General features: G+C 46.3%; 2 protein-coding genes across 5 annotated transcripts; both read right to left on the bottom strand.

Moving 5' to 3' along the window:
* Positions 1-3824: 3824 nt before the first annotated feature.
* mapk12a (mitogen-activated protein kinase 12a) lies at positions 3825-8133 on the bottom strand. Of its 3 annotated transcripts, none has more exons than XM_076985284.1 (12): positions 7329-7673; positions 7104-7233; positions 6930-6988; positions 6582-6693; positions 6471-6500; positions 6337-6384; positions 6150-6264; positions 5771-5842; positions 5544-5623; positions 5351-5429; positions 4963-5136; positions 3825-4495 (listed from the first exon to the last, which is right to left on the bottom strand). In XM_076985284.1, exons 1-12 carry the CDS (start codon positions 7334-7336, stop codon positions 4422-4424), a joined length of 981 nt encoding a protein of 326 aa, XP_076841399.1. In that variant the 5' UTR covers positions 7337-7673; the 3' UTR covers positions 3825-4421. The 3 variants fall into 3 exon arrangements, with proteins under 3 accessions (XP_076841399.1, XP_076841404.1, XP_076841392.1); XM_076985289.1 differs by having other exon boundaries at positions 3826-4495; positions 7351-7668; XM_076985277.1 differs by lacking the exon at positions 7329-7673 and adding an exon at positions 7787-8133 and having other exon boundaries at positions 3827-4495.
* A 260-nt stretch (positions 8134-8393) lies between these two features.
* selenoo1 (selenoprotein O1) lies at positions 8394-13287 on the bottom strand. 2 transcript variants are annotated; one of them, XM_076985241.1, is made up of 9 exons: positions 12589-13287; positions 12271-12474; positions 11929-12106; positions 11021-11151; positions 10224-10501; positions 9979-10147; positions 9589-9774; positions 9139-9314; positions 8394-9062 (listed from the first exon to the last, which is right to left on the bottom strand). In XM_076985241.1, the coding sequence occupies exons 1-9, from the start codon at positions 13137-13139 to the stop codon at positions 8953-8955; spliced, it is 1983 nt and encodes a 660-aa protein (XP_076841356.1). In that variant the 5' UTR covers positions 13140-13287; the 3' UTR covers positions 8394-8952. The 2 variants fall into 2 exon arrangements, with proteins under 2 accessions (XP_076841356.1, XP_076841351.1); XM_076985236.1 differs by having other exon boundaries at positions 9158-9314.
* Positions 13288-13335: the final 48 nt, after the last annotated feature.

The following is a 13335-nucleotide window of genomic DNA, read 5'->3' as shown; positions in this document are numbered from 1 at the left end:
TGACCACATTTTCCTGGAGAACTGCTAAGAAATGTAAGAGCGCTCCGAACCAGTCACGAGGAGTGGGCTGCCGCTACGCTCCTGTTACACCACTTCCATCTAGAACATTCTGTTCATGAAACCAAATGATAACGTTAGCCAGGAAAATTCTTCTGAGGCTCCAATGTTTTATGTTTCGCAAACACTCTAAACATTCACACTTGCTCGCTCACCGGCAGAGTGGAGACTGAAATGGCTGTGGTCAGGTATGGCCAGCTCAGAGATCCTAATTCTGTGGGACTAGATTCTTGACCTGCCCTCGACTGTCAACACGGAGCAGCTGACTTTGCACAAACCTAACCCACCTTACAGCTTCTGGGATCATTGCAGATGGAAACACTTATAAACACATTATAAACGCATATAATTTTGAATGATTACATAAATATTCATACAATAAATCTAGATATAAAAGATGAGACATAAAAGATTTTTGTGTGAATGATAAAGAAACTTTGCTCTACAGTATGAAAAATAATGTGTTTCTAATTGTTTCCTCATCAGTTAGCAAGAAATTCATAGTGACCAGTCAACCAATCTTGCATGGAACTAATATGAAGCATTTTTTAAAAACATGTCTAACTTTTTGAGGTACATTTATTTTTTCCAACCATGGTGCATAAAGTGATCCTCCTCACATGGTCCAACTCAACCCTAGAGAGGAGCCGTCTGTGGTCGGGCAGTCAGGGTCCTTCTTCCCCATCCACAGCTCCCACCGAGTCTAGGAAGCATCCCGGGTCGGTGAGCCACACTGGGGCCTTTACCAGGAACATGTGAGCCCGTGTTAAATCCTCTATAGCCATGTGCTGAGTCAGGCCACTGCGCACAGAACAAAGGCTCTTTAAACGGGTCTCTGTGCCTCTGAAGGAGAGAAGAAGTGAGGCCACTTCACAGGGTTCTGATCCAAAACAAGAGGTAGAAGGAACACTTCAGTGCAGACTTGGGGAAAAAAACACAAAGCACATTTATAACACACATGTTCCATATTTACAGCAAAAAACTAAGTTGTTGAGAAGTTTAATTCAGCAGTTTCCTGTTTACCAAATAATCTCCATCTGAAGATTATTTTAAAAGGATGTTTTATCTTTGTTGCCAGTCTGCGTCTCCACAGAACATAATTCATCATTATGTGAATTATGCAAAGTGCAGATTTTCACACCACAACTGGCACTTCAAGATCAAGACTCCAGTGCCATAAGCAGACGACACCGGGGGAAAAGCAGCTGCCCTGTAAAACAACCCAGAAAACACAGAACTGCAGTCATTGTGACATTAATACAACTCCAGTGTAATAAAGGGCTAATGGTAATTGTGACATTAATACAACTCCAGTGTAATAAAGGGCTAATGGTAATTGTGACATTAATACAACTCCAGTGTAATAAAGGGCTAATGGTAATTGTGACATTAATACAACTCCAGTGTAATAAAGGGCTAATGGTAATTGTGACATTAATACAACTCCAGTGTAATAAAGGGCTAATGGTAATTGTGACATTAATACAATTCCAGTGTAATAAAGAGCTAATGGTAATCTCAGTTAAGTGAAGATGGTTTATAGCAAAAAATAATGAATTCATCCCAAAGTCAAATTCCTATTCCAATTCAAATGGCCAAAATTATTGCAGTCATAAAATGATTTTATTTGAGATAACTGCCTAACCACATGGCAGAAACAGTCTCATTCTGCACTGATCGTCGTCTGGCTGCTGGATTGCAGTGTGGAATCACTGGTCTAACACACACAAAATGTGGTCTGCTATGCATGATTGGGTTTCATAATTAGTAAAAAAAAAAGCCCAATTTCTTCAGCAGGAGTGAACTGCTAAAACAAAATATGAATACACTCTTCCAAGCTTAGAGATGTTCATAATTTTACATGTCTATTTCATAAGGGGTGGCATATACACTTGATATCACAGGTATAAAAAACACCTGAGATATTCAGGCACCATCTTGAAGCCCAATTCTCAACATCTTCTGAGTATTGTTTTTGTAAGGCACTTTGTAGCTCGGTCTTGGAAAAGTACTCCAGAAATAAACTTTTACTTACTGCTACCCAACACAGACTTGTACAGCGCGACTCAGGAAAAGGGCACATCAGACAGGAGTCTCCTCAGTGAAGCCATGCGTCAGGAGTCCCATTTATCCAGCAATGAAACACACACAGCAGGCACGAGGCCATGTGTGTAGCCAGGAGCAACACACATAGTAGAGCAGAGCAGTGACTGTGCTAATGAATCATATGCATGCATTCTCTGTGCTAATGAGTCATATGCATGCATTCTCTGTGCTAATGAGTCATATGCATGCATTCTCTGTGCTAATGAGTCATATGCATGCATTCTCGGTGCTAATGAGTCGTATGTATGAATTGTCTGTGCTAATGAGTCAATGTATGCTTTTTCTGTATGCTTGGTCTGTTTTTCTCCTGCGATTCGGCCCTGTTTTTGGTTTGTTTTGAATTTAATGTATTTGCATCATCATGTCTGACAACCTTATTCTTGTAACTAGAAAATTTTTTTCCAATGTTGGCCAGGTTTCCCTTGAAAAAGTTTTTAATCTTAAGAGACGTCCTTCCTAAATGGAGGTTAAAAAGAAATGCAAACAAAAGTTAAACACAACTACATTTGCTATGAATCTCTTACACCAAACAATCTTTTGTGTAGGATCCTATGAAACATGAATAGGAAGCCCCCTGGGATTCTAATAGAATTAGTCAGAAAAATAGACATTTGGGGAGTGATTTAATCAACACCCACCCTGAAATGAGCATGAAGCAAATTCTGAAAACTTAACTGGCAGATTAATCAGCTGGTGCTCTAGTCGGATTCCCTCTCTGGTGTTAAAAATAGTCATCTGTAACCTACTTAGTGTCACACCATGGCTGAGAGAACAGAGCAGTTCCTGGAGCCGGTCTGCACATTCAGAGACCCCAGGGAGAGACACGGGCCTGCTGGATTCAACATGTAGCCCGGCTGGCAGCTGTGTGAGGAGAGCAGAATGCCGGAGAGCTGGGACAGCTGCCCGCTGCCTCAGACCGTTTCCCCTCTGTCAAAACATCTGGCAGAGGGGCCGAGAGCTGGATGACTAATCAAACTCCCCTTACAGTGTGTTCCTCTGGACAGCCAACCCCGACATGCACCGCACAAATCTCTCAACCAGGGCTAAATGGAAAAGAACATGGGGGGAGAGGGGATTTGTTGTTATTCAACCTTCCTAACCCTGCAGCTGTAACGCAGTCACTCTGCTCATTAAGCAGAATCACTGAACGTCTCTCATACAAGTGGGTGCTGAAAACAGTTTGACGATTACCAAATTTAAAACTAATGTATTTCAGCAGGAAATATGCAACAGCCACATCCTTTATGGTTCTGTTGTTCAATCACAGTTACTTACACTCTGGGGCAGAGTTCGGTTTCTAAATAACGTACTTGCGCATGTGCTGCCCTCTGCTGGCCATCAAATGGCTCTCCACACGCAGCACACAGACTGATGGAAAGACAGCGTTCTATTTTAGATAAGACTACAAGTACTACAGTTCATTACAAACACCTGGGTTCGGATAAATATCATGAATTAACTGGTCATTAATTGGTTTATGTAGCTCTGAAATAACATTTAAACTTTTTAATTTATTCTTATTCTGATAAATCTTTTGTGGTTACTCATTTGGAGTTGGATTTAACCCATTTAATATGTCTAATGTTTCTCGGCAAGTGAATAGCAATATTGAAACTTAAATTAGTGTTCAAATCCAAAGCAAAAAACTCACACAATTTAATTTCCTAATAAACCAAACTGTTTATTAGAAATATGGCAGAAATGAGCTTTTAGAGCCAAGGCACTGATAAACGCATCTTAAACTGTTGTAGACTACGTGCAGCAAATGGATGCCCATTAGGACATACACCAAAAGACACAGTCAACATCTGACTGGATGCAACAGTGTGTTAGCGCTGTGCTCGACTCCAGGGCCACAGCTGTTCTGAGACAGACAGGCAACACCATGACACCTCCAACACCATGACACCAAGATGCCCAAGTTCACAATAATCACTTGGGCACAAAAGGCACCTAGCAAGATTGACACGTATCATGTTCATCTAAGACTACAGCAGAACTATAGAGAACATTAAATGACCACAATACAATACACAGTGCAGACATTGGACACACACATACATTACACACTCTGTACACATATACGTACAGTAAAAACACGCACAGTACACACTCTGTAGACATACATCAAGAACACGTGCAGTACCTACACACTCCTTACACTTACACATACAGCAAGAACACAAGGACACGCAGGAGGGGCAGAGGAAGCTGTGTGGTTCGAGCTGCCAGAGTGTTGAATGAGGAACCACTCCAACTCAGAGTGCAGTCTCCTTTGCCTCTGCTACCACTAGAGGGGGCTTGAAGGTTAAAATCTCCTTGTGAACCAGTTCTGGAAAGAGAGAAAGCAAAGGGGGGGGGGGGGGGGGGGGGGGGGGAAAGAGACCAGTGTGTATTCAGTCGAGACATGCAGAGTTAATTCTACAGTACAAACTTTGCACAGTGGAGTTAAAGGTGAGAGAAACAGAACACACTTCTATTAGAAGTCCACGGACTTGAAGAACTACCATAGCACTGCACACTGCTCTCACAACCAGCACCCCTGGCTTCCCACGATAAGAGTATTTCACATCACTGAATTTTCTGTTTATCTAATCTAGGTGAAAGACATTGAAATGATTGTGCATAATAATGAGTCATGGGCAACAGATGAGATGGGGTTTTAAATGATCAGAGTTTTCCTTTAACTTCTACAAGAAAAGAAGTTCAACAAATAATCAACATTCTGTCTGGATTGTGTTGTTGAGGGAGGTTTCTCAGGCGGCGGACGTTGGCGTCAGCCTCAGCGCTTCCACGTACTCTTCCACTGCTCCACCGACTGCTCCACATTGTCGGGCGAGTGATCGTAGGGCGGAGCCTCCGTCTCCTCGTCCGGTTCACGGAACTCTGCGAAGTAGGGCAGGGCCAGACCTTGAGCCGCCGTCACACGGCTCTCCGGATCCAGCAGCAGCATGGCCTCCAGCGCCGAGATGGCTGCGGACAGGAAAGCACACACGACTCTGACTCGCTCCGAACGCCCGAGAGGAACTGGGCCTCCGGCCTCTCGATGACTGGGGAGAGGGGTCAGCGGTACGGTGCGTCTGTGCACCAAACAGAACTGGTGCACATGACACACATTATGCTAATCTACCGACACACATCTGTTATGCTAATCTCCCGACACACATCTGTTATGCTAATCTCTTACCTTGTGGGTTGATGTTTGGCATCATGGTCTGGAGGTCTCTCTTTTTAAGTCTGGGCAGCTTCTGAATGTAATTTTTAGCCTGAAGAGACAGTAGATAGTTAAGACGCTGGCAACCTATGATCTCTCCATGAACAGGCATCTTAAGCACATCCACGGTGCTAGCATAGTGCTAGTGGATTGAGGAACATCTCACATCCTGGGACTGCAATTTGGAGATGAACTCCTGTGTGGGTGTTCCTGTGATCTTCATGATTTCAGTCAGCTGATCCAGGTCTGAGATGTCCAGGTCAAGGGTCAACAGATAAAAGACAAGACCATGTGACACTGCTATATGTATCTATAAGGATATAGAGGACTAGGGTGGTCTAACTATGGAGGATGGGGTAATGGAGTAAGGTGGATTGATCAAAGGCCAGATACGATCATTCCCTTTGAACAGTGGTTTCCCGATCAGCATCTCTGCCATGATACAACCAACAGACCAGATGTCCACTGAAAACAAGAAAAAGAAGACTTAAACACCATGTCCTTTCCACCACAGCACCTATAAAATCCATTCTCTAAAATCACTACTTGAAATTGGCCTCTTGACTACTGAAATGCTGACAACTTAATCGAAAACCAAGGAGCCAGTGAGTCTACTTAAGGATCTAAATCGATCTAGAAGGAACAAAGCCCCCATCCCTCTGGGTCTGAGTGATCCTTCAGAGTGAGGCCTCACCACACACACTCCCAACAAGGCACCAGATCAGTTTCATGGCTCAGAGGGAGAGCTCCACCCTCCAATGACATGACTCACCAGTCTGTGTGTAGTGCATCCAGTTGAGGATGACCTCAGGGGCCCTGTACCAGCGGGTGACCACGTATCCGGTCATCTCAGTGTCTGCCTGCCGCGCTAAACCGAAGTCCAGGATCTGCCGGGTAGCGTGCGATCAGAACAGTGTTTGTCTTGACTGTTTTATTCATATATGAAGCCCGTGTGGTACCTTTAGCTCGCATTCTTCATTGATGGCTAGATTGCCTGGCTTCAGGTCCTGGAAAGTAAGAGCACACAGAAATGAGTGAAGAACACACAACCAACTTGGCTATGTGTGGCAGAGGAGAAGGACCTACAGCTCACCCTGTGTATGATCCCAGCACCATGGATGTACTGCAGACAAGAGGAGACACTACGTGTGAGTCTGTGTGCGTGAGGAAGACAGTGCACGTGTCTATGTGTAAAGATACTCACCTTGAGTCCTCTCAAAATCTGGTAGACCAGATACTGAATTCTCTCCTCAGAAAGCTTCTCCATCTTCATCAACTTTCCAAGGTCAGTACCCATAAAAGGCATGACCAAGTAACTGACGAAGAAAGGGGTGGAGTCAGACTGATCACAACAAACCCATCAGTATATAATCAGAGTGGGGGAGCTTTACTTATAAGCTTTTATTGTCAGTTTTCCATTTCTTTTTGGGGGGAAACGTGTTCCGTAAATAGAAGAAGATGGAACTCTGTACTACTTAAAATTTTAATTTAATTAAAAACAGAACCACACACCAGTACCACACACAAATGTAGGAACAGAAACTGAGCTCACAAGTCTTGGAACATATCCAGCGACAGGTCTGGAGTGAAAACACTCAGTAGTCCAATGACCTACAGGCAGTAAAGCAAAGACACCAGTTAATAGGTCACGAAGGCTTCACACGCATCTTACACGAGATACACAGGGCATGTTGGCCGTGGATAAGGCCGTGTTGGAGTTACTCACGTTATCGTGCTTCATGTGTTTGAGCAGGCGCAGTTCTCGGTAGGCCCTCTTGGCAAAAAGTTCTGACTGAAATGGACGATGAAGTTTCTTGATAGCCACCTTTGCCCCTGTTAAGCGGTCCACGGCAGAACTAGGGACAACACGGACAGTACTCGGTTATTTGGAAAAAAAAACACGAGTGGAATACTTGGAAGGTTTTTTACGGAGAAATGCAATGAAAACAACCTGTACATGTGCGAGTACTAGCCTGTCAGTCAGCGCCTGGAGCGCCTGCGTTCTGTGTGCACCACAGCGAAATTGTCCTTTTTTAAATACATGTAGCCGCGTTGTCTACTTTTAGACATGACTTTTCCGTGTTAAAGGGAGTCACTGAAACATTGTTGTGGCCACTGCTTCTTATATCAATTTCATTGAGCACATTTCAATAAGGTAAACAGCTGGCGGACCAGATGCACCCACACGCCCTCCGAAGTGAATACAGGTTTACTCCGACACCCCGCCCAGACCAGCCAACGAAACAGGAAACAGGGCACCAGAAAGCGGCGGTTAAGAAAAAACACATAAACTACTCGACCATCTCCTGCTTACTAAGATAATATACACTTCAGTACGATTAAAATAAATGTAAACTTGTATGGATATTATATTTTAACGTCGCCTACTGTGGAACACAAATCACTCACCATACTACTCCGTACGCGCCCGTCCCCACCTGTCTTAAATCTCTATATCGCTCGGGCACTTCCCACTTGGTCTTATTCACTTCATGGCGATAATATCCGAGTCTTGTGCAGGCCGTCATCGTTTCTTCCCCCCAGATTGGCCTTGTTGCAGGCGGCTGCGGTATCGAGGATTCACACACACCTTCGAGCCGAGTTCACCTGAGCTGGGACACGGCTGCGCCGTGAGCACTAATCAGCCCGGTTCGGCTCCTCTAGTGTCACGTCACGCAGCTGAGGGAAAAGGAGAAACCGTGTGAGCGGAATCACGTCCTCCCCTTAGACGAGAGGAGGCGAGCCGAGCCCGTGTGTTCGTGTCCTGTACCGGCACACAGGCGTGTGGGAACATGCTGCCAAATACGCGCTCCGAGAAACAGTACATTCCTTTACCAAGTCGAATGGGAGAGATTCCCCTCGCTCAACACATTTCGTAGATTTTTGTTACGAAGCCGAGAACGGGAATATTTATTATAAATCCATCTACTTATCAATAAAGTGCTTTATCGTGGTGTTACATTGCAAGATGCACAAAACTATTGTGTACAATTGTAGAATATAATAAGAAACGCAGTCAAGGGCAGATTATTTTATTATTTCTTTGGTGTTTACATTTGTTTACAAAAAACTCCCATTCACTAATTTGTGCATTAAGTCTCTCTCTTGCTCGCTCGCTCTCTCTCTCTCTCTCTCTCTCTCTCTCTCTCTCTCTCTCTCTCTCTCTCTCTCTCAAACACACACACAAGTTTATAATGTGCTACAGCCTCTGTCTTTCAGACCAAGACCTTTCTATTGAAGAATGATGGTCCCAGTCGTCATGTATCACCAGTCAAACACAGAGCACACAGGTAACCAGCTGCACACATTATCATGTACCGCCAGCCATCACTCTGCAGATTTCTAAACTAGTTGACAGAAGTGTAGCACCTCAAAGCCCTTCACAGACAGCCAGCCAGCCTACAGAGAAGATAATCTCTCTTTCCTCTATACTGGATGTTGGCTTGTCCTGAAGGTCCTACGACGATCATGTCACACAGAGCTCCGTGGCCCAGGCTGGGGGTTTACTATAGTACGGAACAGGTCCACGGCTCTCTGCGCCTGAACTTCCCTCCGCATCTTCTCCCCGCTCTCCTTCATCCCTCCATCCTGCCTCTTCCGACCGCCCTCCCCCAATCCAGCCAGGCTGCCCCAGATCTTCCTGCACGCAGAACGGCTTCTCCAGCACTTTCAGAACTCTCTGGACCTGGTGAAATTAGTGGAGGGTGCATTCTAGCAACAATGTTTCAAAACATGCAATTCTTATCAAACAAGCCATTTACATTTTGGTGGATTTTTAACCTCGGAGAAGTCCCCCTTTTCCGCTGCCTCTATTGCATTCTGGGCAATGTAGTTCCGGAGCACTACACATGGATTGGTGCTGTCCATCACACGCACTCTCTCCTCGTGTATGCCTATTACATCACTCTCTCCCTCGTACTCACGAGCAAGCCGCTGCCTATAAGCAAGCAAACACAGCATGCATTTTATTAATATATTTGTATAAATGTATGCAAGAACACTGTGTTGTTAAAAACACACAGGGTCTCTACCGCGGTGTTTCAGTGCCCTACAACATGCCCTGTCACATGTTTGTTGTAGCTTTCAACCATCTGTTCCAACTAGTGAAGACCCTGGAGATCACATGGGGTTCCAAGCAGTTGCTGGTTGTTTGGTACCACTCTGCTCTGTGACCCGGTGTAGAGTGCTGAACGCATGCGGCCTGGCCGCACCTGTACTGTTTGATCCAGGAGGTCCACTCCTCCCGCTGCTGTCTTCTCAGCTCTTCCTCCGTGGTCTCCATCAGCTCTTTCAGCCTGGAGAGCTTGTCCAGTTGCCGGGCCAGCAGGGTCTGATCCGACAGCGTTTGGAACAGCGCTGGGTTACTCTGAGCCATGGACAGCAGCATCGCTAACTCACTGTATGAAAATACACGTTTGAAATCGAATGCATGCGGGTGAGCAAAAATTTTAAATGAATCTAATTATAATAGTCTTGCACTGAACACAAACATGGATGTGATATAAACATGCTGGATTCTTCAAGTGGGCAACAAACGCTCAACACACTGTTAGCATTTAACACCTGTGCACAAACACCAGGAAATGAAACAAAGTCACAACCGTGTTCCCACTGAAGGTCTGCTGCTGGTCCTCATCTCCTCCAGAGAGGCACACTGGAGCAGGAGCAGCTCCACGGCCCTCTCCACGGCCTCAGAGTCGTCCGCTGCCTCTCCCCGCGCGGGGCCCAGGATCTGACTCAAGCTCCGGAACGTGTTGGTGAAGTCTGCACCTATAGACGGAGAGTGGCTCAGTCACACAGTATTTTTGCTCTTAAAACCTGCCCAATCATCTCCAGCCACGGGTACCTGTGTTGTGCATGGTCTGCAAAAGGTTCGTGATGAGCATCTCGTCCTCCGACTCCTCCTTTATCAGGAGGCCCAGCTTCCTCCTCATGTTGCCCAGGTAGAATGTGTTGTAGAGGGGCAGGAACTCGCCCAGCAGGACCTGCGAACGCTCCGAGGGCAGGTCGGGGCTCAGGGCCTCCGCCAGACGCGCCAGGTTCCAGCGGCAGATTTCCGGCTGGGCCCGGTACGAGTACCGGCCGGAGTGGTCAGAGGCGTTGCACACGAAGTCCGGGTCGAAGCTTCAGAGGGAGGAGAAGCACGGAGATTAAAATGAAAACTGGGACGCAGGCCACATGGACCTTGAACATGAGGCCACGCCCACCAGCAGAGCTCCACTATCCAGGCAAAGGAAGTACAAATGAGGTCACGTTTGCACAGCAGTATATGGGCCCGTTTGTCCGTGCAGACATGACATTGCTGTAGGAAATAACAGAGTCGTGGTGTAACCTGGAAAAGTCTGACCCAACACTTAGACTTCAGGGAACTCATGTCCCAAATGACATCACTGCCTTTTGAGTGGAGCGGATGACACAGTTTGGCTCAATTACTAAGTGACTAATGAAGGGTCATCTTCACTCTCGGATGACATGACACCTGGTTTCTAGAGGACAAAGGGACAGAGATGGTTTCCTTTACCTCAGTGTCATTTTGGTAAGAGTGCATAAGCTATGAGCATATTCACAGGAGAATGCCCAAGTTAACACAAGATGTTTTCAAATACGATGGCCAGAGACTGTAGAGTGTGTGTGAGGCCGTACCGATCCATGAACCCAAAGGGCCCGTAGTCCAGAGTTAGTCCCAAGATACTCATGTTATCAGTGTTAAGGACTCCATGACAGAAGCCAACACACTGCCACTGTGCCACCAGTCTGGCAGTCCTCCGCACCACCTAAGACACACACACACACACACACACACACACACACACACATCTAGGACAGGTCAGGATCGGCAGAATTAAACGCAGCCACTGTGAAATGGCAATCAAACACTCTGCAGTATCTGCTCAAGAAAACCATTGGTAATAGTCTGATTTTGTGCAATTATCAGATTATTAAATGCATGTAAATGTGTGGATATGCCAGTGACAATAACTTGTCTTAAAGTACACAACTGGGACGGTGAAACTGCTATATGTACTGTACATATACAATATGATGTACTGTACATATACAATATGATGTACTGTAATGCCTCATTCCATCAGTTGACCCACATCCCTGATCCATCAGTATTGAGAATGCTGCAGTACAGTGTTTGTCCCTCACTCCAACACGCCTTGAATCCACAAGGGCCGAGTCCCATGAAGGAGGACAGCAGGTGTGCGAGAGGCCCGTGATGGGTACAGCTGCACTGACCTCTCCAGTGCCGCTACTCTCATACGCCAAATCCAATACCATGAATAAGGTCAACACTGATGAATACCATGAATATCATGAATGCCATGAATACTGATGCTGAGGGAATTCTATGCTACACCCACAGTAGGCAAGGCTGGGTGGGTTCATGTGCACAGCACTTTTCATATACTGTGGGAGATCAGGAGCAGCAGAAAAATACACTTCTGGAATCATATTAATCTGCTTTACTTACAGTCTTATCATGTGTGTATTATATAAAACCTCTGAATTTCTTAAGACATGAATGCGTGTTAACTACAGCCCACCTCTCTGAAGAAGGCGCCATTCCTCTCCACCAAGTCTGGGTATCTCTCTTGGATCTCTGGGTAGAAGGTTTCAATAACATAATCCAGCATCTGAGCTCTGATCTCATCGTGTCCACAGCTGGGGCCCTGTCTGCCTGTGACATCATCAGCCTGTTTGAAGATCTCAAATGATCCAAACCTGCACAAGCACAGGACAATGTGTTCACACTTAGGTTATCTAGGACTGAGACCATTCCATCAATCTGAAACCCTTTAACAAAGCAACAATAATAAAAATCTGAGACCACAGGTAGTCATGAAGGGCTATAATTAAAATCTGATCGTAAGCAAACCATGCTTTACCTGATAAAGGTCGGAGCGATTCGCAACACGGTCGAACATCTTTCCACGCGTGGGTGTCCGTCGTAAAACACGTCTCGCATGACTTGCGAGTCTGAGGTGACTATGCAGCCAGCCCGAGTGGTGGGCAGCCCGAGGGCGAAGACCGCCTCGCTGCATAAAAACTCACGGATGCTGGATCGCAAGACTTTACGCCCATCCGCCTGCCTGAAGGAGTGGAGCAAGTGGGTCTGACCTCGTTTCGTTTTTGACGACGAGATGGTAAAAGTTAGCGATCTACAATCGTTATCAAGTCTCGGTCTTGATCTGGGTTTCTACTACCTGGAGTAAGGAGTCAGTCCAGCTCCCTTCACCTGGACTTCCCATCGCCGACTGGGGTTTTCTTTGAGTAGTTCAGGGTTCTGGTCGACCGGAGCCTCCACTTCACCCATATAACAGGCAGCTCCGTCGCCAAGCTGTCCCGCAAACTGTCCGAACTGGTACCCACAGTAGCAATGAGCAGCAGGCTCCGAGCCCGGCATCACTTTGGACCCGCTCAGGTACTCCGCTCCCAGCGGGTCGTTCAGAACCTCCTCTGCGCTCAGCCCGAGTAATGCCAAAGCCCCAGGAGACACGGCCACAAACCTCGGGTTCTGGACGGGCTGCGGGTGTACTCTGGAGAAACAGGCTCCGCGGACTATTCTCACTCCCGGGGTGTCCGGTTCGTCCAGAGGGAGTTTTCTGAGAACGACGTTGTTAAAGTTCAGCCGCTCCAGTGGCGAACGGCGAGTCGCCGAACCGGTGGTGTCCATTACGGACAACGACGCCCTCAGTAAAGCAGAACCGGAAGACGAGATGTAACGGCGCGTGTGACCGATTGCACTACGGGCCATTCGCGATTGACTTCAGCTAAATCTCAAAGCAAGCCAAGGAATAAATGTACAACTCTCATCAAGTGAACTTTGCTGACTTGCATAACTAACAACACTGAAGCGTTTCGCTGCCTGATGGGCGTACACGGCCATCTCCGGTCCACCTTTATTTTTGGTCCCCCTAAAAACACACGTCGGAACCAAAGTTTACTAAAAT

Source organism: Brachyhypopomus gauderio, chromosome 2, assembly GCF_052324685.1.
Source record: "Brachyhypopomus gauderio isolate BG-103 chromosome 2, BGAUD_0.2, whole genome shotgun sequence".
Taxonomy (NCBI): domain Eukaryota; kingdom Metazoa; phylum Chordata; class Actinopteri; order Gymnotiformes; family Hypopomidae; genus Brachyhypopomus; species Brachyhypopomus gauderio.
Note: the sequence above shows the minus strand (reverse complement) of the source record. Positions and strands in the feature narration are given on the sequence as shown.

Bases quoted from the DNA above. Each gene is read 5' to 3' on its own strand.
- mapk12a (XM_076985277.1), bottom strand. From the start codon at position 7,905: ATGACGGCCTGCACAAGACTCGGATATTATCGCCATGAAGTGAATAAG. The intron at 7,234-7,786 runs GTGAGTGATTTG...TGTTGTCCCTAG, and splicing joins GGCGCGTACGGAGTAGTATG to TTCTGCCGTGGACCGCTTAA. The intron at 6,694-6,929 runs GTGAGCTCAGTT...TTTCTTCGTCAG, and splicing joins CTGGATATGTTCCAAGACTT to TTACTTGGTCATGCCTTTTA.
- selenoo1 (XM_076985241.1), bottom strand. From the start codon at position 13,139: ATGGCCCGTAGTGCAATCGGTCACACGCGCCGTTACATCTCGTCTTCC. The intron at 12,107-12,270 runs GTAAAGCATGGT...GTGCTTGTGCAG, and splicing joins ATCGCTCCGACCTTTATCAG to GTTTGGATCATTTGAGATCT. The intron at 9,315-9,588 runs GTGCGGCCAGGC...GCTTGCTTATAG, and splicing joins TCCTGGATCAAACAGTACAG to GCAGCGGCTTGCTCGTGAGT.